General features: G+C 49.6%; 2 protein-coding genes across 8 annotated transcripts in view; one reads left to right on the forward strand and one right to left on the reverse strand.

Moving 5' to 3' along the window:
• The first annotated feature begins 600 nt into the window (after positions 1-600).
• Positions 601-3,490, forward strand: XKR8 (XK related 8). Its single transcript, XM_041479385.1, has 3 exons — positions 601-955; positions 1,522-1,718; positions 2,457-3,490. Exons 1-3 carry the CDS (start codon positions 660-662, stop codon positions 3,194-3,196), a joined length of 1,233 nt encoding a protein of 410 aa, XP_041335319.1. The 5' UTR covers positions 601-659; the 3' UTR covers positions 3,197-3,490.
• Positions 3,491-4,447: 957 nt separating this feature from the next.
• The window catches only part of EYA3 (EYA transcriptional coactivator and phosphatase 3), a 42,840-nt gene continuing 23,389 nt past the window's right edge, over positions 4,448-23,898 (reverse strand). For 6 of the 7 annotated variants that reach the window (XM_041479226.1, XM_041479228.1, XM_041479227.1 and 3 more), the window contains 13 exons: positions 21,855-21,992; positions 17,012-17,094; positions 15,488-15,668; positions 14,582-14,721; positions 13,436-13,519; positions 12,757-12,846; positions 12,307-12,365; positions 11,150-11,307; positions 9,513-9,627; positions 9,036-9,157; positions 8,675-8,775; positions 6,027-7,829; positions 4,448-5,953 (listed from right to left, as the gene is read on the reverse strand). In XM_041479226.1, coding sequence (XP_041335160.1) covers positions 7,749-7,829; positions 8,675-8,775; positions 9,036-9,157; positions 9,513-9,627; positions 11,150-11,307; positions 12,307-12,365; positions 12,757-12,846; positions 13,436-13,519; positions 14,582-14,721; positions 15,488-15,668; positions 17,012-17,094; positions 21,855-21,992 — 1,352 coding nt within the window. In that variant the 3' untranslated portion in view covers positions 4,448-5,953; positions 6,027-7,748. The remainder of the gene's footprint in view (positions 5,954-6,026; positions 7,830-8,674; positions 8,776-9,035; positions 9,158-9,512; positions 9,628-11,149; positions 11,308-12,306; positions 12,366-12,756; positions 12,847-13,435; positions 13,520-14,581; positions 14,722-15,487; positions 15,669-17,011; positions 17,095-21,854; positions 21,993-23,898) is intronic. The other variant, XM_041479233.1, reaches the window with a different exon arrangement.

Consider the following 23,898-nt stretch of genomic DNA (forward strand, 5'->3'; position numbering starts at 1 on the left):
GGTTAGGAAGGAAATCCCTGAGGACTTTTGGAACCGAAGATGAGTGGAATTGCTTGCAGTCAGGAGAGCAGTTGTGTAATTGGATAATTGGCTGGGGCCAGGGCTGCGACGGCGGCGGGAGCGGAGAGGGGCGGATACACGGCCGGGACAGTCACACAGCCCGGGACAGTCACACAGCCCGGGGCGGTCACATAGCTCTGGACAGTCACACAGCCCGGGAACAGTCACACAGCCCAGGAGGGTCACACAGCCCGGGAACAGTCGCACAGCCCGGGGCGGTCACACAGCCCGGGGACAGTCACACAGCCCAGGACAGTCACACAGCCCGGGGACAGTCACCCAGCCCGGGACAGTCACACAGCCCGGGGACAGTCACACAGCCCGGGACAGTCACACAGCCCGGGGCGGTCACATAGCTCTGGACAGTCACACAGCCCGGGAACAGTCACACAGCCCAGGAGGGTCACACAGCCCGGGAACAGTCACACAGCCCGGGGCGGTCACACAGCCCGGGACAGTCACACACCCCGGGGCGGGGCTCCCCTGTCGGACACGCGGGCGGGACGGGGCGGGGCTGCCCAGGGCGGGCCGTGTCAGGGGTGGGTCCGGCCCGTGCCGGTGCCGCCACCGCCGGTTCCGGGCCGGGCTGCGGGGCTCCGATGCCTCCGCGAACCGCCCCGCCGCGGTTCGGGCCGCTGCAGTTGGCGCTGGCGGCGGCGGGGACGGCGGCGGCGACTCTGGACCTGTGCATGGACGGGTGGGTGGCGGCGGAGTACGCGCGGCGCGGCCACCCCGGCTGGGCCGCGCTGTCGCTGTCGCTGCTCGCCGCCGCCTCAGCCGCCGCCCAGGCCTGCAGCTGGCTCTGGCTGCGCTCCGACCCGCCCGCCCTGCGCCCCGCCGTGCCCGTGGCTCTGCTCGCCGCCCTCCACCTCCTACAGCTCGGCTTCTTCTTTAGGTACGGCAGCCCCGCACCGAGTTTCCCGCCCGCCGCCGGGGCCCCGCTCCGCCCCAGCCTCCCCCCGGCTGCCGCTCGGCCCCTCCTGGCCCCCGGGGATGGAGGCGAGCGGTGCCTCGGCTGCCGGGAGGGCCGAGAGGCTCCCGCGCAGGGCGGTTCGGCCCAGCCCGGGCTGGAGCCGGATGAAGAGTGTCGGTGGGAGCGGGGGAAGTTTCCCTCGGGCTCTGCTCTGTCTCCCGGGGCTGTTGCCGCTGCCCTCCCGATAAAGGGAGCAGCGCCCCGAAACCTCGTCACGGCCCCGGCGCTCCCGGCAGCTGAGGGGAGCAGCGAGGCCGAGCCGGGGGAAGGGAATAATCCAGGCAGGTCTGCTGAGATCCATGCTCAGTTTTTTACATTTGCACTTCACCCATGGCTGGGCATCGTGTGGCTACTGTTGTGTGTGGTTTGGGTAGGGGGAAGGAAGGGTTTGGACGTAAATCAATGGGGTTTGTTATCCTGTCAGAGCAGCTTGGGGACCAAGGTGTGCGCCTTGCGTGGCCCCTCACCACCCGCTGGTCCCCACACAGGTGCCTCTATGCTCTGAAGGTGGGCTGGAGGGTGTGCTGGGCGAAGGCAGAGGAGGAGGATGAGCAGAGACACATGGCCTTCATCTCCCACGACATCAGCTTGCTGCGTCTCTTCGAGACCTTCCTGGAGAACACCCCGCAGCTCACCCTGCTCCTCTACATTATCCTGCGGACAAACAAGGCCGAGCTCTCCCAGGGTGAGGGGACTGGGGCCAAGGGAGGGGGCTGATGTGGAGGTGCAGGCTTGGGGTCAGAGTGGGCTTGGGTGGGGCAGATCAGAGAGGCTGTCCAGGGGCTGGAGGACCCAGCAAGACATTTGTTGTCATTCTGCTCCCATGTCACTCCTTCTTTTGACATGTCACGCTATAGGGTAGACCCCTGTCATGCACACACATGCCCCAGTGTCCATGCTGGGCTTGGGGTGGGGGAAGTTGAAGCTGTGGGAACACTGTGGTCATTCTCGTACGTGCCCCAGGGGAGGCTGAGGGTCAGGTGAGAAATCAGGCACCTTTTGAGGAGCTGGGAGGTGCTGATGTTGGTATGGGTGAAGCACACGCTGAGCAGGGGCTGTGGTCCCTTCCCAGGGTGGGGAGCAGATGTCACTGCAGGGAAATGGGGAGCCCAACAACGTGGGAGCCAGCACTCACCTGCCTGTGTGGGCTGAGGGCTTCCATGCCTGAGAGATAGGCTCTGCAGAGCTGTTCAATCCCAGCATTTCTGCCTCATCTTCTGACAAGGCCAAGCACCAGCCTCCTTGTCCTCAGGGAGGGCAGAACACCAGGGGAGAGCTGCAGCTGCTGATCCTCTGACCCTGACAGCAGCTGCTTTGTGAGCTGGGGGAAAACTCATTTTAGCAGTGGTGGGCAGGGAGAGGCTTGAGCCAGGCTGGGCCAGCTCTTGCTCCCCCCTCAGCATTTTCACCTGTGTGTTTGCAGGCCTGGGGATGGGCACCGCATTCCTGTGTGTGTCCTGGTCTCTGCTGGACTACCACCAGTCCCTGCGCTCCTTCCTGCAGGACAAGCACGAGCTGAGCCTGGGCTCTTCCGTCATCTACTTCCTGTGGAACCTCTTCCTCATCTGCCCCCGCATCCTGGCGGTCGCGCTCTTCGCCCTGCTCTGGCCCTACGGTGTGGCTGTCCACTTCCCACTGGTGTGGCTGGCCATGTTCCTCTGGGTCAGCCTGCAGGGCACGGACTTCATGGAGTCAGCTGGCCCCGAGCAGCTTTACCGGGCCATGGTGGCCGTGATCCTCTACTTCAGCTGGTTCAATGTGGCGCAGGGGAGGACGCTGTACCGCAGCATCATCTACCACGGCTTCATCCTGGTGGACAGCACGCTGCTGGGCCTCGCCTGGCTCTGGGGCCGGGCTCCCTCTGAGGAAGACTCATACCTCCTCCCCGTGGTCTCTGCAGCCCTGCCCTGCTACCTGCTGGGGCTGGGGCTGAGGGTCACCTACTACAAGTGGCTGCACCCCAACGTGCTGGTGCGGCAGGAAGGCAGATACGATGAGGTGGATGCCCATCGAGGGGGTGATGGGGTGGAGTTTCGCTCCTTTTTGGAACCAGACCTTGTCAACAGGCGGATGCAGTGGCTGGCCCAGACCCACTTCTCCTTGTCCCAGCCGGCACAGCAGCACGTCCTGAATGGGGCTGCTGCTGTGGAGTCTGCTGTCTGAGGGCAGCTCCTCTAAAGGGACATGATGGGGAGGTGGACATGATGGTTGGTGTGCCCCTGGTTGTGCCCCCCAGGCTGTTGTTTTGGACAGCTGCAGGGAGCTGGCAGAAAACCAGGGGTGAGGTGGAAACACCCAGTGAGTCCCATGGCACTCAGCATGGCTCCCATGGCTGTACCCTCAGGGAAAGCCATGGTGTTTGTGGTGAGTCCAGCACATTGTAGCATATGGCTGCAATGCTCTGTCAACTTTTCTTGTTATTTATTAGTATCTTTTTCAAAAAAGAAAAATGAAAACAAGAGGACAGGTTTATTTTCTCTGTGCTTGCTGCTGCCATTGCTGTGCTGGGATATGGGTGGTGGGGCAGGGAGCACCTGTTTCCTCCATGGTTGTGGCTATCATCTGACCTTTCTGTTTCCAGCCAGGATTTTCCTCCTCGTGTCAGAGTTAAGGTCAAAGCTCACCTGTTATCGCTGTGTTCCAAGAGGGATAGGGAAGGAGGCCTGTGCTGGGAGGAGTGGCTGCAGGGTGGCTCAGGCTGTGGGTCCCATTATGGACACCTCATTATGGACACCTCATGCTCCCTTGGCTGCCATTCCCACCACCACAGCCTGGCAGGGCTCCCAAGGCCATGACCAGGCTAGAGTTGGCCACAGCATTTCTCAGCCATTGGTGGCTGTTGGTGTGGTCAGCAGTGGGGTCAGTGTGTGCCAGCTCCTGGGCACAGACACCCACCACTCCCCAGCTCGGTGCCCAAACCCAGGCAGGCTCCAGAGCAGCCCCTGCCCTTTGCTGTTGCCCAGCTGGCAGCTGTGGCACATCCTGGCTGCCCACAGTACTGACCTTTGGCTCCTTCCCCCCATCTCCATCACATCCCTCCCAGCAGCCCATCCCAGGAGGAAACTTCCAAACCAGGGAAGGCATCTGGATGAGCAGCTGCAATGCTGTTTCACAGCTGCTCCTGTAAGCAGCTCAGCCCTGCCCAAGGCCAGCAGCACAGCGTGGGAGAGGGGTGGTGCCTTGTGCAAAACCAAATGGGAAAGGAACATTTTGTGCAGGAAGCACCATGTGCCTGCCCTGGAAACCTCAGCAGGACCCAGGAGCAGGTCCCTGCCCCACTGGCCCCCCAGGACTCCCCAGCAGCACGGGGCTCTGGTGGCTGCACTGTCACCTGTGGCACCCTGGTGCTGCCAGGCCTGGCTCGGGCTGTCACAGGGGCTGACACGGGGGCAGAGAACAGGCTGAAGCACTGACTATAGAAAATAAAGACTTTATTATTTTTTCCAGTTCACAGGACAGTTCCAATTACAGACCATGAACAGGCAAAGGCCCCACAGCACCTGAGATCACCCCTCATAGCAGAGCAAAAGAGGTGCTGTGGGCTCCAGGGTCCTACTGCTTTCCACCAGTGCCAGCACAGACATCTCCCCAAGGGCTGTTGGAGGCAACAAATATTAGTGGATCAGGTGGTTTTTAAAGCCTCTGTGGCTGTGTTGAAGCTGAAGGGGAAGCCAGCAGCACCCAGGTGAGCTCAGGTGCTCTGAGCCTGCAGGCTGACTGTCCTTCAGGTGTTCAGGTTTGCTCTCCCATTACCCCTGATCTGACTGTGGCTGAACTGGTGACAGAGAGAGGAGAAAATCAATGCTTGGATAGAGATGCTGTTCTTGCCTCAAAAGAGACAGAAAAAGGCTTAAATTCAGCCAGTAGAGGAAAAAATAAAATAGCCAGGTCACCCCTTTATTAACAAACACAGAAATGTACCATCAACCTCCTGTTATAAAAGTACTTTACATACATTCAAGGAAACATCATATAAATACCAGTATGAAATGTCAGTGGCTGCGAGTTCCACACTCAGCTAAAATTTTACCAACATCTTAAAATTTCCTTAAAACATTTGAAGTAAACAAACACAAAGCACAGCTAGCTGCCTGGCAGCTCAGGCCTGCAGGTCCAGCAGCTGCTGCCAGTGCCTGGGCAAACCCAGCCCCTCTCCAGCACGGCTCTGCTCAGCTGCTTCTGATGGGAGCAAAGCACGTGGGCTGCTCGGCCATGCCGGTGGTGGGAGGTTAAGGCACAGGTTTTAATCCCAAATTCAGCCAGCTGGAGTACAAGAAATGCTCCCAACAGGCTGCTGCACAGGCTGGGACAGCTCCCCAGCCTGCTTACAGGAGACCTTTGGATGGGCTGAGGGATGTTCAGCATCAGCACAGACTCTTCTGTGACTACAACTGAGTCCTGAGCCTCTGGTGACATTTCCAGCCCTGGGAGCAGTGAGGCTGCTCCTCACCACAGCTCTGGCACTTCACAGGGGCCCCAGAGGAACTGGACTCTATGGGCCCAGCAGTAAGGGAGCTGGAGCTGCCTCAGCTGCCTTGGAACAGGTGCAAACACACCTTGGCTCTCCATTTGGTGTAGAGAGAACACCCCTGGGTCCTGCTTCCCTTTCCAAATCCACTGCTGAGCACTCCCAGCACAGCCTGTCTGCCCCCGGGCTCTGCTGGGCCAGCAGCCCCCAGGGCACCCCCACACCTTTCCCTCTGCTGAGCTGCCCAGTGACACCCACAGCAGACTCCTCATTTTCCTCATGGGATGAGCAGCTCCCACACAGACAGAATGTTCCTGCTGCAGCGCTCCTGGGGAAATACACAGACCCAGTATCCACCTGGGATCAGAGCACAAGGCTAACACCTGGCCAGGAGCTGAATGGAAAGCAGATCACTCCTGACTCCAGTGACCACCCTGGAGAAAGAGAATCGCCTTGGATTCCAATTTAATTAATCTTAAAGCAGATCACTCCTGACTCCAGTGACCACCCTGGAGAAAGAATCACCTTTGATTCCAATTTAATTAATCTAAAAAAAAAAAAAAAACCCAAACCAACCAAACTCAAAGGGAAACTGGAGCTGGTACCATGTGAAATAAACCTCCCAGGTCCAGTCCCTGAGCACAAGGTATCCAAACCCCTGGCTCTAGGCACCTTCTGCCCTGTGGTCACTGGAGCTGGCCCAGGAACAGATGCTCCCAGGGCACAGCAGAGCCTGTGCAAAGCTGGCCCAGCACTGATGGAAATTAACCCTCAGTAATTAAAGCCATGAAAGGAATGCAGCAAACACATCCCTGTCTGTATGGGCACAGCAAATGGCGAGTCTGTCACTCCCTGCAGTGACAGACTTTCAGCCCAGTCTCCTGATGGCTGACGTGGGGCTGATGACCACGATCTGGAGGGGTCTGGGTGCAGCCACACGTCTGGCCCTGCAGGAGCAGCAGGTTCTGGAGCACAGCACACACCTGTCCTCAGGGCACCTGCTGATCTGGTGCCATCAGGGTAGATGGGGGAGCCACCAAACACAGCCTGAGTTGGCACAAAACCAGCCCCTGTGCCAGCCCATCCCTTGCTGGCTCTTCCTGGCCAGGGGAGCTGCAGGTCACTGACTCCAGCTCTGTTCTCAGACAGCTGCAGAAAAATCAGCATCACCATCCCTCCCAAGTGCTCAATGCTGCCAAGTCACAGTGTCTTAGAAAATTAAGTCCCTCTTAACAAGGCATTTGTTTGTCATTATGTAGTTAGGCTAATGCAAAGAATATAAGAAAATTGAATCTGATTCTACTAAAAGGAACTTACAAATAGGGTCAGGAACACAGAGGTGAAGGTTATACCATAGCCAGAGTCTTCTCTGCAACATTCATGAGGATTTAGGAATTAGATTATTCCTAGTCCAGGTGAGGACTCAGTTCACATCTGAGCAGTCTGCACCAGTCTGCTGTACCTGATGTTCACAGGCGGTTTCCTTTTTCTTTGCAGGGAAAATCTGTGGGATCTACAGTCCAAACAAAGGCTGGAATCCAGTGATCTCCTGCTGGCTAAAAGGGCTCCTGCACACATTGACAAGAAGCCACTGGGATCAACTCAGAACACCAATACTTGCCTCTACAAAGAACCACATATTCCAGAAGCATTCCCTTACCTTTATATTTTCCAGTAATCCCACACTGAGGAAATAACATAACGACATTGTAATAAATTAACTGTTTTGAACATCCAGGAAAGGAGAGAGGACACATTTTACAGCAATAGAGGTATTTTTGACATTTTCATTAATATTTCCTATGAAAAAAAACCCACAGCTCTTCGGCTTTGCAAAACAAGGGAGGTTTAAGCTCTGCCAACAGCGTTTTCCTATAAAAATAAATTTTTGTGTTTACTTGGGTTCTACAACTAAGCTGAATAGAAAGAAGGCGGCTCTTACACATAAATCTGCTGTTTTATGGCCCCTCCCTCTGGAGGCCAGAGGCATTCAGCTGGCTCTGTAAGTCCCTTCTGCAGACAAGCTCTAGCTCTGCTGAGTCTAGGGCTTCTTCACAGGACACCTCTGGACTTGGCAGGGCCCGTGCTCCCGAGGAACGACCTGCTGTCATATTCCACTGTACAGTTTGCATTAGGTATGTTTTTTTCATCAAGCTGAAAGGTGAGTCCCCCAACGTGTGAGATTTCTGTCCCCCCAGTAATGGGGAGGGCTGGTGGGAGCTGCAGTCGCGTCTTTGCTCCAACTTCTTACAGGAAGTCCAGCTCAAGGGCTTGGTGAAGGGACACGAGGTCAGCGTGATTTGTGATCCTCCAGAATGGCATGTTGTGCTGTGAAGAGAGAGGACAGTCAGGTTTATGCAGGGATTTCAGCTGAGCTGGAAGCAGCCAGGTGGAGCTGCAGGGCTGTGCAGTGTGGTGCTTCTGAGCACACCACTCTCAGGACAGAGCTCAGCCTCGTGCACATCTGTATCTGGAGCCCATCTTATGTGCACAGCTGTGTGTGACAGGCACCAGCACTGACTGTCAGCTGCTCACAATGGAAACCTTGGCTGTGAGCTGCTGCTGCACCCAGGAATGCCTGCCCAGGGCTGACAGCTCTGGCACAAGCCAGAACGTGTGAAGCCTGCAGAGTCAAGGTCCTGACAGTCATCTTTGCACTCCACTACTAATTAGCACAACTGAACAACCCATCCAGGCCTGTCTAAATCAATCAATCTCTTTGCTCCTTGTTTGTAATTCAGCCTAATGACAGGTGCTGTATTGATCTGCAGCTGCTCCTGAGCCCTGACTCCTCCACACTCCTGAGAAACTGCAATATCCTGATAGTCACAGGCTATGATCAGCATACAGAACTACAGAATCAACAAGGGTGGAAGGGACTTCCAAGATCACCGAGTCCAACCTTTCAACATGCTACATCCAGCATGCTATACTAAGACACTAGTGACAGGAACAGTGTTATATGCAATCTTAAACAACAGTAAAAGAGAAACTTTAAACACCCAGGAGCCACAAAACCGCCCATCTTAACAAAGCAGAAGATCTCTTGCATGAAAGGCAAACTTTGCTCCTGGCTGCCCTGGCCTGCAGAGTTCAGCCTTGGAAGGAGAGTCCTTGTAGGGAAAGCCTGCCAGCAAGTTCCCTTTGCATTGCCCCTGTGCAGTCAGACCCACCTGCTTGGCTGCCACCTCCTCGTCACGCCCGTCTCCAATCACCACGTACGTCACCTTCTTCCCAAAGCGCGACACGATCCTCTCGAAGCAGCTCTCTTTACCTGCCAGAGACAATCCCCCAGTAAGGAGCCTCAGGCAGAGAGAAACAGAGCCTGAACAGGTTCCTTCCTCCCACTAAAGAAACACTTCTTGTCTTACTGGGCAGGGGTAGCACCCAGTTCAGCTCCTGAGGCCAGAAGCCTTTCACCAGGTGGATCACAGCATGGGCTGCTCAGCTGCAGAAATGGCACTGCCCCATGTAAAGACCCCAGCTAATCCTCAGCAGATGGCACAATGCCAGAGGCTTGGCACAATCCCTTACCTATTTTTGTAGCACTATAAATATTTTCAATGGGAAACACCTCGCCCAATCCATACAGAAGAACTTTGGCAAGAGCTGGCATCAGTTGCGTGGTTGTGATCAGGATGTTCTCACAGTTTTTTCTGAAAGAAGAAAAACTTTTATAACAGCACATCTACAGGCAGTGGTGCAGGACTGCTCTGGGCAGTCTGATCAGCTTCCCCAGGTGCCATGTGCTTTGCTGTCCTGCTTTCAGGAGGCGTTTTAGGACAAGGTTCTGCAATTTTTGGTTTTTTGCTTCTGGCAGAATTCCCTGTCAGGAAAACCATTTGGTGAGCATGGGGACCTTGCTAACTACAGGTGTTGCAGGAGAGAAACACAGGGTGGAGTTCTTGGCCTCAGTCACTCTGCAGCAGTGTGACAGGGGCAGTGCCCAGCACTGCACCTCAGGGCCACAAAGGGCTGAGAAAGCCTCACATGCACTTCCAGGTTCCATACCTGGACTGGATGAGCAGCAGGGATTTTAATGCAGTTTCCAGCCAGGAATCTGTCAGCACTTCTATGTCAGTCCTCAGTCGCTGCAGAGCTTCCCTCTTCTGTGGGCTAAGCAGGCCTGCAAGGTGAGGAACATGTGTTTGTCTGGCAAGTCTGACATGGGAGGGCTGTCCCCCAATGCACCAGCTGCCTGCTCTGCAATAAATAACACAACTGAAGGCTTCTGGAAGCTCGACTTGTCTGTCTCAAAGCAATGGAAGAAACCAGCTCCCAGTGACATGATGAGCCCAGACATCCATCCAGGACTCTGACCATGGGAATTGGGCAGACACTTAGCTGTGATTATTTCAAAGCATTTCTCAGGATGCAGGCAAAGGCACTTCTCTCATACAAAGCACTTGCAGTAGCAGGGGTCCAAGGTCACAGGGCAGGGGAAGGAACTGCTACAGTCTCCCTCTCTGACTTTAAGCCCTTTTACATAATATTTTTTTATATACCCCCCCCTTCTTTTTTCCCATGCTTTTAATTGCTTTTAGATACCATTTTCTTCAAGCCTCTAGTTTTGAATTAAAAGCAGACAGAAGTGGAGCCCATTTCTGCTCCTGACAGCAAACACAGCAAGAAAGGAGCACATGGAGCCTGCATGTCTCTCCAATTTCCATCCATGATGTTTGACCCCTTTCACTCCAGCCTTCTGCTACACTGAGGCCACAGAGGGACCCACAGGAGGCTGCACTGACAGTTGCTTCATCATGTGGCTTTCCACAGGTCCTGAAAAACTCTGCATCCAGGTTTCCCATGAGCAAAATACAAAATCATGGTCTGATCCCCCTACAAGAAATCAGGTAACTGCAGCACACTGAACTGCAGACCTATACTGGCAGATTTGTAAGGCTGAAAGCTGTAGCTTTGAATACCTGGTTTTTAGAAAGTACGCCCTAAAAAAAACATTTATCAAGGTTTTTGTGTAGGCAAAGGGTACCCAAGCCCACAACCAACCAGGCCAAGTCACGCTATCAGATGAGCTGCTCCAGCAACATTCCTATTCCAGGGATGGCAATGCCAAGATTCAGACTAAACAGAAAATTGATCTCCATTTGCTCACTGTGGTTTGCATAATTTTGACTGGAGTTGAAAGGAAATGGAAGCAAAACTAGAAGGCTTTAAGTGACTTTGTGGAGAGAGAGAAGAGAAGTCATATCAAACTGTGGGCCTGACAGCCCAGGGGTGACGACTGTATTTCCTGACAATGGCATGAGCAAAGGCAGACTTTGTGGAGACAAGAATGAGACCTCCTGAGCAGCAGGGTAAATGAGTCATTCAGGCCACTGCTGAGCAGAGTGCCAGGCAGCCTTTCATACCCAATTAGCAAAGGGATAATATCTGCACCAAAACCTTTGCCTCTAGGACTGAGTGCCCATCCTTATCTCCACGATAAATCACAGCCTGCACTGGCACACTGCTCAGTTTTGGAAGACATACCCTCTTAGATTCCATGGAAATTTGATCCCAGTTAGCACTAGGAGAATGCTCTACTTGTCACGTCCACACATCAGGAAAGCCAAAGCCCTGAGGAAGGATGGAGCCTGGCCCCACAAGCTCTGTTCAGTGCTCAGCCCTCAGTGCAGGTGACCACTCACCTCCAACGTTAGTTTTGTATTTGTTGTAGATCTCGCGTACCCTGCGGTAGCGGAAGGCCAGTTTCCTCATCCAGTCCACTCCCTGCACACCCACCGAGGAGCTGTGGTTGGCATTGCCTCCCGAGCCACTGAACCCATCCGTGGAGAAGTTGTAGTTGCTGTTCCAGGAAAGCAGAGGTGTTAGGTGTGCCACAGCAGCAGAACCGCTGCGGCATTTCTGGTGAGGCTGCTGATGGCAGCGCTGGCAGCAGCTGGAAAACACCTGGAGAGGAGCTGCACAAGCACCTTGGCACCTGCAGAGCAGAGCCTGGCTCCTGAGGGAGTGCTGACACCCAGCTAAGCTGCTGCTGCCTCTGAACTGCTGCACTGATACAACTCCTTTCACCCCCTCCACTACAAAGCCTCCTTTACTCTTTGGCTGCTCACTCCTCTGCCATACAGAGCATCCTTCCCACCGACCCCTTCCTCAGCCTGCAGCAATAAACCCCAGCACATCTTCCAAGCAGCACCCATGCCTTTCCATCACAACTGCAGCTCCACAAGCACAGGAGCTGCTTCACCAGTTTGTAACAGCAGAAAGCAAGTCCTGCTTCACCACTTTCCTTGTATTTCTTTCTCCCTGACAGATCTTTCTCAGACTTTTTCATGAGCCAGTTCAGCTCAGTAAAAAACCTACCACCCCGTTTGATAGTGAGCACCATAAGCTGTTGGAGGGATGCAAACCACAGGGGGACTTTCAAAGGTCAAGATCATGGAATCACAGGATGGTTTAGGTGGAATAAGACCTTCAAGATCATCTCATTCTAAACAAACCCCTGCCATAGGCAGGGACTTTTCCCACTAATCTAATTAGAGTAACCATTAGATCAGGTTACTAATCTAATGCTGTCATCATGAGATCTGAAGTGCTGGTTCTCCATTCCTCACTTGTCACTGAGCACAGAGGCAGCATTCAACAGTGAACAATGTAATTCACAATATCACTTCAAAACTCTTAATGCTTTGTAGGTCTCCAAAGAAATTCCCCCCAGCAAACACTTTGCCAGGTTTCATCCCTGGCACAATGCTGAGCTCCATTCCTCAACCCCATCTGCATTTGAGGTCTTCACAGAACCTGATTACATCAGCAATACATTTCCCACATTCATGAGTACAACCTTAGATCCTGGCCATTGTCATCAGATGCCACATCTTCTATGTGTACCTGGTCACACTCCTGTTAAAGACAAAAAAGCCCCAAAAATAAAGTCATGTTGTGGCAATCCAGAAACACACTGACATTTGCAGATTAAAGAAACTGTGATAGAAACCAACCCCTTCACATTTCCTAACAGCAACACTGCCAAGTGCTCACCAGTCTAGAAATGCAAATACAGGATGGATCACTCTTTATTTGTACAGGTTCAAGCCAAAACCCAGCAGAAAGTGAGATCTCCCCTGACACTGGAAGGCTGCAGAACGCCTGTCTCAGTAAAGAGTGCTCCTCTGATTTGGCTGTGCTTACAACAAGCACTAAGAGGCTCTGAAGCACAGAGCCCTCACAGAGTGAGGTGTAATTCTGACATGGTAACGTGGAGTTCTGCCTTTCAAACACATCTGACATGTACCTCCAAGTCATTGAAAAACAAGTGAGTATCAGCAACTTCAAAAATCATCTCCTCCATGGACAGACCTGAGCCAATCACTAGAGTTGGATCCTGGAAAAGAACAAAAAGAAAATGTAAATGCACTGTGGATACAGGCAGAAGGGAATTGTCATAAATCTCTCATCAGTTAAACTGCATAGTTTTCCACTGTATATCAAACCTGGCATAATTCCAGCTACATTCAATGGTGTGAACTACAATTTCCCTAGTATTTTAAACAACTCAATTAAAAAAAAAAACAAAAAAAAAACCACAAAACCAAACACTTCAGTGCTCCACAGGAGAGACTGATACATTTTCACAGTCAGCACATACAAAACATTCAAAAGTCTACAATGTATTTTGAAGGAGAAAAAACACTTCTTTCCACTATGTGTGAGGACCTCAGTTATTCCCAGTGAGGATGAAACCAGTTTGACAGACTTGCACTGCATGAAGGGGATGTTGGTGATGTCCATGTCCTAGCTCTGTACAAAGCCAAATTTGTTCTTTCCCTGCCCCAAACTGCCAACAACTTAATAGCACCACCATAGAGAGTTAAAAAATAAAACAAAACAACTAAACTATTCCTTCTCCAAAGACTAACATTTAATTCTGCATGACAGAAATAGGTTGTCTTCCATGGAAAAGACAGTATTACCTTGCCATATTTTTGAGCATAAGACCCTGTGAGAAGAGAATGGAAGATGATGATGGTCTCATCCAGGTCCCAGAGAAACACCCGCTGCAGAGAGAACAAGAACAGGTAAGAGCTGAGATATTCCAGGCACTGAACTGCAATAAAAGAACAAATTTTAGAGTTAATTTTGTGGTTAGTTGCAGTATGCTTTAGCAGGTATGAACAACAGGTGTCATCTTACAGAGGCTGAACACATTCAACTCTTCAGTTTATTGCAGTGGAGTTTTTTTACTGCCACAGAAGCACACATTCAGGCTATGGCTGTTTGGTCAAACTATTTCAAAAGCTTCTCTTGCTTTTACAGTTATGAAAGTAAAGCTTAGAGTGCTAATGGATTTTAGAGTCCTGCTGAGGTGAAGTGTACTTCCTGTAATCTGGAGAGCACCAGGTGCATGCCCTTGGTGTTTGTCAGAAAAGCCTTTGTTATAAATAAGGCAATGGGCTGCCATGAGGAATGGCAGAGTTTTGGTACAGAAGACTTTGACACTGAGAGCTGGGCCAACAGGTGGGGTGGAATTACCCCTCACACTAGTCCAGGCTGAAGGAGCTGGAGGGCAAATTGGGCACCAGTACAAGCCAGCAGCACTCTCTCCCTGTGGAGCAGGTGACTTTCCTGCTGGAGTGTGCCACGTGTGCCAGAAAGGAGCTGATGTCTCAACCTATTTGGCACTGGGAAGGTCACCCCAGACTGTATGCCTGGTCCCAGGGATCTGTGAGGAAATGAGATTTGCAAGCAAAATGCTATTGAGATGGTCAGCAGCCCACAGGAGAGGCTAAGGAAACTGGGATGGCTTATCTCAGCAAAGAGGAGACTAAGGCACATCCAACAGGAGACCACAGCTAATTGCAAGGGAACTGCAAAGGAGATAGAGACAAATTCTTTTCAGTAGTGGCAGATGGAAAATTGCTGAGGAAGAAGAGGGGGAAATTTGCAGCATGGGAGATTCCAAGTGGAGACAGACAACTTCCTTCCCTGGGTGGATGTGGTAGTGCTGGGACAGATCACTGGGTACAGGATCTCACTGTCTAGGTACAGGATCTTCAGCCCTGGAGGCTCTCATGGCTCAGGCAGACAAAGCCACAGCCCCAGTGCTGGGGACTATTTACCTCCAATTCACTGTCCTGTGAGGAGGAGGTATCTGCTTTCCTCTTCCCTCTGTTCTTTCCAGGGATGTTTTTTCTGGTTTGCTCATCTAACTCTTTACTTGCTGTTGCTCTTGGTAGCAAAGGACTTGTGGATGCATCTCCTGGAAGAAAGAAATCACACAGCTCTCATCTCCTTGTGTCTCAAAACAAACACCAATACAGCACTGGCCACAAACCACCTTAGCAAAAGCTAAGATGCAACTTTACTATGTGGATGCAGTAGTAGTTGAACCCTGATTAGAACATAAACCATGATTTCTGTGTCCCATCATTTCAAAACAGCTCTGTCTCCACCATTCAGTCCCCCAGAACTGAGCTATTGCAAGAGCTACTGCCTGCAGAGCAAAGCCAGAGCAGAGCAGTCATTTCACTACCCTGGAACTGCTCTATTACTCAACTATGTCTATCCTATTTAATAGACAGTTGAATATAAAAGAGTAACAGATGATGCTCTGGCCCTGGAGACACAGCCTTGGCCAAGCAGCATGGCCATGACTGGCAGGGGTATGTGATGGAGCCTGCTCTGCTACTGCTAAGAACACCCTTCTTAGAGAAGGAGTGCATCACCTCCTGCACCTTTCTCTCCTGCAGCCAGGTGTTCAGAGCTCCCTCTCCCTGGGGCACACAGAGTAGTGCTAGGTGTCCTGGAATGGCAGCAGTAGAAGGTTTCTGACCCACAAGTTTGGCTGGCCCACCATAATACTCTGCACACCAGTGAGACCAGGAAGGTCTCAGGAAGGTTCTGACAAGGAAGTCAAGCGTCCCATTGGGCCCAGCATGCCAAGATGCTGCAGGTACCCTCTGGAGATGTTTCCCCACACCTGCCCCCTGCACTGTTTAGCAGGGATTTCACAGACCCCGCCTCACCAGAGGAAGGTCTCTGCACTGCCCGTGCTGGCACCAGGGCATTTGGTTTCTCCTCTGGGTACGTGGTGGTTAATGCCAAGCTTTCCGTGCTGCTGTCTGCTGGTGGCACCACTCCAAAGCCCGAGCTGGGGTAGCAGGTCTGGTACTGGCTCTGGCCAAGGATGGTGTATGTAGGATATTCCTGTTGGGGGAAAGAGTTAGTGATGGCAGGACACCTCATTCAGAAAACACTCTGAATCTCTGACTTTTGTATTAGAATATCCTGACCAAGAAAAATCCCAGCAAGAGCACGGTCTGACTTTATGCTGTTTCATTCTGCATATTAAGACATTCCCAAAAAGGGCTGAGAGCTCTGGCTGCCCAGTGGCCCCTGCACAGGCAGGTTCTGCAGGGGACACCAGTGATCACAGGGCCATTTCTCTGCTTCCAAAAATTAATTCATAATGACTGAAGTGACAGTAACAGGGGATTTGACTGGATGCCAAGACATCAGTGCACTTGTGCTCTGGAATGTGTGGTTTTGTCTTGCATTTGACAGTGACAGAAAGTGACCTTGGCCTCTCTGAGGGCACAGCTACAGGATAAATGGCCCTTACTCATGTGCTGACTTCATCAAGCAATAATTCTGCATGCTGGAAGGTATCCATTTATGAAAACTACTTAGTTCATTTAGGAGGTCGCTCAGCACCTGGAGCTGTGCTTGAGGATTTTAACTTCTGCTACTGACAGTAAAAAAAGCAAATGCCACATCACACTATTCTGGTACACAGTGCTCTCCTGATTCCCCTGAAGAGCAGCCTGGGTTTGTGAACCAGGTACCTTGGTCTGAAATACTAAAAGAAAATCTTTTTTTCTCCTTACAGTTCCAAACAAGTTTATGTTTAAAAAGCAACAGCATAAACACAGAAGGATTTTTGTGCATCCATTGCATTTTCCACACCTCCTGTATTCTCTTTCTGAAAAGCTGGACACTGAAGGCTTCCTTTGTATAACCAAGTATTCAGAATGGCAGTTAACCACCCACAGAGGAAAAAAGGCAGGGGGAAATGGTCTTGGCTAGCTTGCAGGGCTGTCTCACTTTGTTCTAGTCTACCATCAGAATGCACACTCCACTTTATTGGGTTGGGGTTTTGTTTGTGCACAACCTCATTTCCTATTCTTGCTGAGGGAGAACAAAGGCACCCAAAAAACATCCAACTCTAAACCTCCCTGCAGATTTAGGCCTCAAAATAGCTGAATTGTTTCTTCCCCTCCATCTCTCTTGCAGAGATCTCAGTTTTAAGACTCACCTCACAATTTGCAGATGAGGCAACAACTTTAAACAGATGAAGTGAGTTTGTTTGCAAAGGCCAAAGGGAGAAGCATCATGGTCAAAGAGAGAGCAGGAGTGATTTGGTGATTTGAGTTACACACTGAGCCCCACAGCTCCAGTACCACTGAGCTCCATTTGAAGTGACATTTCCATGTTAGTGTTAAACAAAAGTAGAGGAGATGGTGCACATAAATTTACCAAAGAAGTTTTACCTGTGAGATGCTGGCTACTGCTGATGTGGAAATATTGACAACAGTTGAGGATGTAGAGACTGGACTGGCATTGGTGGTTGATGCTGTAAAATTGAGAATTACTGCATTAAATATTCTAGAAAAGCATAAGAAATGAGAAGGTGTGAAATAAATACTTACTAGGCAAATGTGCAAGCACTTGTGCTTCCAGCAGCACTCTGCAACCAACACCCGAAAAAGGACTGGGGTGTATTTTGACACCAGTCGTATTTCAGATGAGTTTACAGGAAAGAAGAGCTAGTACATCTTTAAAAACAGTCCTTTTCCATGGTTCAGAAACCTTCTCCCTCCATGGCTGCTAAGCAATTGGTGTAGAATTAAAAAGGTTTTACATCTTTACTGCATGTTTTGATAAGACAACAGTCCCTTTCTGATGATCAATCAGTAGCAGATGAAAATGAATCAGAATAAATCAAGAAAAAGGAGATGAATGGGTTTAAACCAGTTCTGTTAAAAAAAAATCTGCATCAAACTTAGCATTTTTAGTCTAATTAGATTTAAAATTTAAGGGAACATTAAGAAGTTTCAAATAGAAATAGTGTTTCCTGTTGGAGAAAGTGAGCATCTCTCCCAACATCCCTGTGTCTAGAACAGCTTTTTGGATGTGACTTTCTGAAATAATCTGTCAACAGCTTACAGAATGAATTCTTAGGGATGTGTAGCTGTTGGCACCAACTTGAAGATGTTTCCTAAGCTTTGTGTCACTGCATTCAGTTCTCCCAAAACACAGAAGAGGCTGCTAGAGCAGCACTTGGGAACCTCAGTGATTTAGCAGTTTTTGGGGGATTGCAGACACAGGACCACTCCATTAAACATTCCTCAACATGGGGTTTTGGGACTCACAAGGACAATAACAAATAATTAAATCAGCAGAAACAAAACCAGAATGTACAAAACCAGATGCCACCAAGAACTATTTTCTTTTCTGGAACCAGCAGAACCACCTTCCTCTGCTCACAAATAAAACCAAAAAATCACTTTTAGATGCTTATATAGACTTGCAGAAATCCACAGTATTCCCTACCTTACCATCACTCTGAGAAAAACCCTTATTTTCTGCAATTACCACCACACAAAATTCAGCCCAAGAACTCAAGTTTCTGAAGGTTTCAGTCCTGCTCCCCCAGGAAAACACCCATCATGAACTCTTAATTGAGTGTATGTTGTGCTATGGCAAGCACCAATACTACCTGGTGCCTCCTGGAAAGAGGAATAGATCCAAAATACACCTCAAAAAAGTTAAGAAAACAAAAGAAACAGATCTTAAAAGATGTGTAGAAATACACAGGATTTACAGGAGATGAGAAATATGAAGGGTGACATCTCTGTGGAAGCAGAAACAAAGGGAAATAATTAGCCCCAGAAACATTTAGAAAAAGGCAAAAAGGCTGCACTGAACAGCAATAATGGCAGTGAAGACACTCAAGGACCTACAGCAGCTCCACAGGTCCTTGAAGCCCAGCTGTGTGAGCCAAGGAACCTGTCACAGACACCCCTCATAAACAACTGCTCAAAAACAGGGGCAGTTTCCAAATAAAGCTCCTTCCAATTACATATTATGGAAACTATCAAGGCTCTTATCACCTTAAGAGAAGGTCCTTTCCTAGGCCCCTCTGAAGCTCAGCTCTCCAGAAAAGACCCTTGCTAACTGAACAAACCTGCCATGCAGCCAGGGCAGAGCAACTCCCTGGGACACAGACTGTTACACCACGGCTCTCAAGACTATTGTGGAGAGGAAACAGAAAGTGATTCTTATCTGTAATGCTCTGCAGAAGCTGCTTCTCCACTGAGATTGATTACAGAAGTTAAGAAATGAGAAAAAAGATTTGGCATTCCCTCACATGAACTTCCTTGTCTATCTTAACTCTGGTCTCCCTCCAACAGGTCTTTTTAATAATCCTGTATCTAAACATTGCTACATACCAGACTTTTTCAAACAGTTCCCACCACACAGATGAACCAATTATTTCTGCACTGTGGGCCACTTCCTTTTACCTGTGCATGGGCCAGAACCATGCAAAAATATTTGTCAAGGATTTGCCAAACATGACCTCAAGGGCTGAGCTTTAAAGACCAGCAAATGCAAGTACTGCATTAAAGATATCATGACTCTTTTCCTCTTCTCCCTTCTTTATCCTCCATTTCAGACCTCATCCTCAGACATTACATGCCTGCCTCCTCTATTTTATTAATCCAAATCTGCTTTGCTTCAATCATTTTCAAAGAGCCAAAGCCAGAACCATGGACTGAAACTCCCCTCCAGTGGTTCAGCACCATCGTACAGCTGTGTCTCACCCTGCTGATTTGAGTGGAGAGAAAAAACAGATATTCCAGGGATTACTACTGAAACAACTCTGTCCATCCTTCCAACACCTCCCTGGCACCAGCCTCTGTACTGACCTGAACCCTTGGTAGGCTGCTTAAGAAGGAAATATAGCAAATCTGAAACAGGATTTTTCCTTTTTGCAAGTCTGCAAAAAGTTTTTGAAAAAAGCAACAGCATCTGTACAACTGGAGTGACTTTTGCACACTTTCAGAGAGCAGCTTGCAGGGAAATTTCTTACATCACACATTCTCCCAGCAGCACAGATTAGAATTCTTCTCCTGTGTGAAACTCTGACAAAGCTGGGGTTGAGCAGTTTGCAGAAGAGAAGACTCCAGAGAGACCTTAGAGCCCCTTCCAGCATCCAGAGGGGATCAGAGAGAGCTGGAGAAGGACTTTGGACAAGGGATGGAATGACAGGATAAGGGGGAATGGCTTCCCACTGCAAGAGGGAAGGGTTAGATGGGACATTGAGAAGGAATTCTTGGCTGTGAGGATGACCAGAGAAGCTGTGGCTGTCCCTGGATCCCTGGCAGTGTCCAAGGCCAGGCTGGATAGGGCTTGGAGCAACCTGGGATAGTGGGAGGTGTCCCTGCTCATGGCAGAGGGGTTGGAAGGGGATAATCTTTAAGGTCCTTCCAGCCCAAACAAGTCTGTAATTTTATAATTCTACAGAGCAAGGCCTGACATGGGTCTGTCACCTCAGCACCCCCAGGGATCCACCTGCCCCCCACGGGACATCACTGGGCAATCTGGCAGGGGTCACGTTGTGGAGCACCATTCCTGACCCTTGGCAATTCCAGCTGGTGCTGTGAGACACAGGAAGTCATTCTGCTGCTGGGACTGTGGGAAGGAGGGTCATGCTGGAAGAAGGGAGTATTTCAGTATTGCTTTCCTTTTGTTTAACTAATTGAATTCCATGAGTGGTTTACTCAGTGCCAAGATGCACGAAGTTGTTTTCTCTCAATCAATGAGTAAAACTCTGATCCTGCTGCTTCTGGAGCCCATGTGCACTCACAAAAAAATGATCAGTTAATTGCAGTTAACAATATGAATGCAGTTTTGTATGTAAAAAGTGAATTTAGAATAAATACTACACTGGGCCATTGACTGTCTCAATAATGCAAGCTGAGCAAGTACCATGACATACCACATGACTTTCCTCTGTGAGAGACATGCTAAAACCCACTCACTGCTAATTTTAAGAATTATCCTCCTTTTCTTGGCTCTCATGTGACCACATCTGGTTGTGGCATTCAGTTTGGCCCCCCCAGCACAAGAATCATGTTGATAAAATTCAGTGAGTCTGCTAAAGAGACACCAAACCAGTCAGGGATTTGGAGAACCTGATGTTCTCAGGGAGCCCCATGCTCCTGCAAGGGGCATTTCAGGGGAGAGGGACTGCCCAGCCAGGAGAGGAGGAGAGGAGGTGGCTTTAGGGACTTGATGCAGCCTGCTGGTACCTGCATGGACATTAGTGAGAGGACAGACACAAGCTGTTTTTGCAGGTGTGCAGCAGCAGGAGGAGAGAAATTGTCAGAACATGGAAGAGGGAAAGCTCTGAGTCAACAAAAGAAAACCATGTTTCATCATAACGACAGTCAGGTTCTGGAACTGGCAAAATTTCCATCCTTGGAGGCTTTGGAGATGTAGCTAGATAAAGCTCTGAGCAAGCTGGTTCTGAATTCTGTAGCAAGTACTCTCTGAGCAGGAAGCTGAACTAAAAATTTCTTCAGGTCCCTGAATTATTTTGTGAAAATATTCCACAAGACATAGATTACAAATTCCTGAAATGCTTTATAAAATTTCCAGAGAAAGAGACAAATTGTCACATTTGTCACCAAAACTTAAATGGCAAATTCCAGCCTAAAGAAGAGGTATCAATTTGCACATACGTGCCACAAGCAAAAATATTCCATTATTCAGCTGTCTGGCACATTCACTCCTAAAAACTGCTGTGGAAGCTGGTGAAATTCAGCATCTGCCTTCTTGGATGTGGCACTTCCAGCAATTATAATGTTTGAGTGGTAGTTCTATACTGAGAAATTCACTTCCTAGCAGATCTACCAACCTGGTGTCTGTGATATTCCAGAGCCATCTACCTCCAGAAAGAATGAAAAACAAATGTTTAAAAATCTAACTGCAGTCAGCATACTTCCTGACATCAAGCTAAAGACCACAAACAAAGAGAAATGCAAGAGCATTCCCAATAAAGCATGCAGGAACACAACGTGGAGTCTCTTTCCCCTTCCCATTTGCTCTTCACCCTGCTCAGCCCAGCAGCATGGCACCAACGAGCCAGCCTGGTGCACACACAGGTGTGAGGCAAATACAAACCCACAAACACACAGGCACAAAGAGAAAAGAGGCAAAGCATGAAGAAGCATGCACAAACCAAGGACAAGCGTGCAAGCCTCTCTAGTTTGGTATCTGGACTCAGTTAGGTGGAGAGAGATGCAGATAAAAACCATGCCAAGTTACCTTCAATGGAATAAGAATAATGTGCTGGGCTGGGCTGGCTTGTGGTTAACCCTGTAGTGCAGGTAAGAACACTGTGCTGACTTGTAGATGGAGTCTGAATTAAACCACTTTCAGGTTTCATACCTGGCCACAGTGCACCTGAATCAGATAAATTGGACCAGTTATAAACAAATATGCTGGGACCAAACAGCATGCTCCTACCTCAGATTAAGATTTTTGCTCATCACAAAAGCAAGTAACAAATGACACATGGAAAATGTTTAATTTTGGCAACAGTAAGCACTGACTGTCAGGCTGTGCAGGGATTAGAGCTGGTGACAAAATGGCTGAAAAAGAGAAAATTAAAAGCACAAAGAAGACTAATTTGCAAAGCTTTTAACTAAAATCTGTTTGTGTCACTAAGATTCACTGCCCATGCAGATAAAGGACCTGCCAATGGCTGTGATTTTGGGCTGAGCTGCACTGCAAGTGACATCAGCTGTTACACAGTGAGGCCAAAGCTGGGACCTATGAAGGCCAAGCTCAACACTTCACTACTTCACTGGGCTTTGGGATAAATATTTTAAACCAAGCCACAAGTCAGTAATTTTCCTAGACTGACAACAACAAATATAGAGCTGAAAAAAAAATTAAAAATCTGAATGTTTCTTCCAGACTTCCTGTTGTTTTGGAATGCTTTTGTAATAATCCTGGGCACAGCACAGGGAGCAGAGTGACTGTAATTTTGTGTACAGGGCACACTTAGCAAGTGGCTCAGCTTGGGTGCTGTGTTAAGGTGAGGTCTCTGCACTGATCTGTGCCAACAGTGCCCAACTGAGGCAGCTCAGCTCAGGCCTCACTCTTCAGGCTTTCATTTGAGTGTCTCCAAATCTACAGCCAAAGTCAAAGACAATTCTCCCTGGCCCTGGTTAGGAAGCAGAAATATTTTGAGAGGATCTACTTACAAACAAGCAGGAGTGTGCAAAGCAGAGGGACAAAGGACATTTGGAGCTAGACAGAGTTCAGGGCCATCAGAAAGACCACCCTCCTTTTTAAACACCCTGAAAACAGTACCAAGGCTGCAGAAGCCACCTGCAGCCCTTCACCTCCTCCAGCAGGACTGAGCCATGGGCTGTGAGCTCTAGGTTTCCTACCTAAAAGACATGGAAGACTCCATCAAGCTGGACATGAGGAGCAGCTCCAGGAGGTCGCTCCATGCTGCAGCCTTGTCAGCATTAAATTCTGCAATGGCCCTTTAATTTATTTATATATCTGATCTCAAACTGACACCTGAAAGTCAACTTAAATCACTCTCTGCACAGTCACCCCAGGGTTTGACTCTTTGACTCTCAAGTTGTGTCTTTGTTAAAGTTTCAAACCTCCAGAACCTCAATAACTAGCAAACAAAAAGGAAAGGCTGACTTAAGAAAGACTGTAGATACACTGCAGAAACTCCAGAACAAAACATATGGGAAAAAGATCCTCCAAGGAGAGTGGGAATAGCAGTGTTTGCTTAGCCTGGAAAGGGAGTGCCACCATCTCCAAATGGGTGAGCAGTTTTCACATGGGACAGTAACCAGAAGCTCCTTAGGGTACAAGACAGAGGGACAAGGAGCAGTCAGCAGCACAGTGTGACGGTCACACGACATGCAGAAGTGCCAAACAACCTGAGAGTGAAACAGAAACCCACCCTGGATGCTGTGGGATCATGACCACAGGGAGTGTGGCAGCAGGTCAGACACACTCTGAGGTGCTGGCAGTGCTGGCTGGGTGCCAGTGCAGGAGCTGATTCAGGTCATGTGCTAAGGCATCTTTCAGGCCCTGCCTTCCATGACTGTCTTGCTGTTACAGACATGTCCTTTATGCTTTCTGTACAGCCAGGCACACTCCTGGACTGGTGGCAAACGTCCTTCCCTCTCATTCTGCAGGACAGAATAAGCTAGCCTCACATCACAGCCTCAAGGATGATGGAGGAGAAGCTGTGAGAGGGGGAACAAAACTCTTCCCTGTCCAATGTCAATGGCAGCACTGTATGTCACAGAATGTCACAGCACACATCCACAGA

Source organism: Pyrgilauda ruficollis, unplaced genomic scaffold (assembly GCF_017590135.1).
Source record: "Pyrgilauda ruficollis isolate IOZ18807 unplaced genomic scaffold, ASM1759013v1 scaffold48, whole genome shotgun sequence".
NCBI lineage: Eukaryota > Metazoa > Chordata > Aves > Passeriformes > Passeridae > Pyrgilauda > Pyrgilauda ruficollis.

What these genes read in the sequence shown, in the direction of transcription:
- XKR8 (XM_041479385.1), top strand. Translation starts at nt 660, where the DNA reads ATGCCTCCGCGAACCGCCCCGCCGCGGTTCGGGCCGCTGCAGTTGGCG. An exon ending in CAGCTCGGCTTCTTCTTTAG is followed by an intron (nt 956 to 1,521) that starts GTACGGCAGCCC and finishes GTCCCCACACAG; the next exon opens with GTGCCTCTATGCTCTGAAGG. An exon ending in CAAGGCCGAGCTCTCCCAGG is followed by an intron (nt 1,719 to 2,456) that starts GTGAGGGGACTG and finishes GTGTGTTTGCAG; the next exon opens with GCCTGGGGATGGGCACCGCA.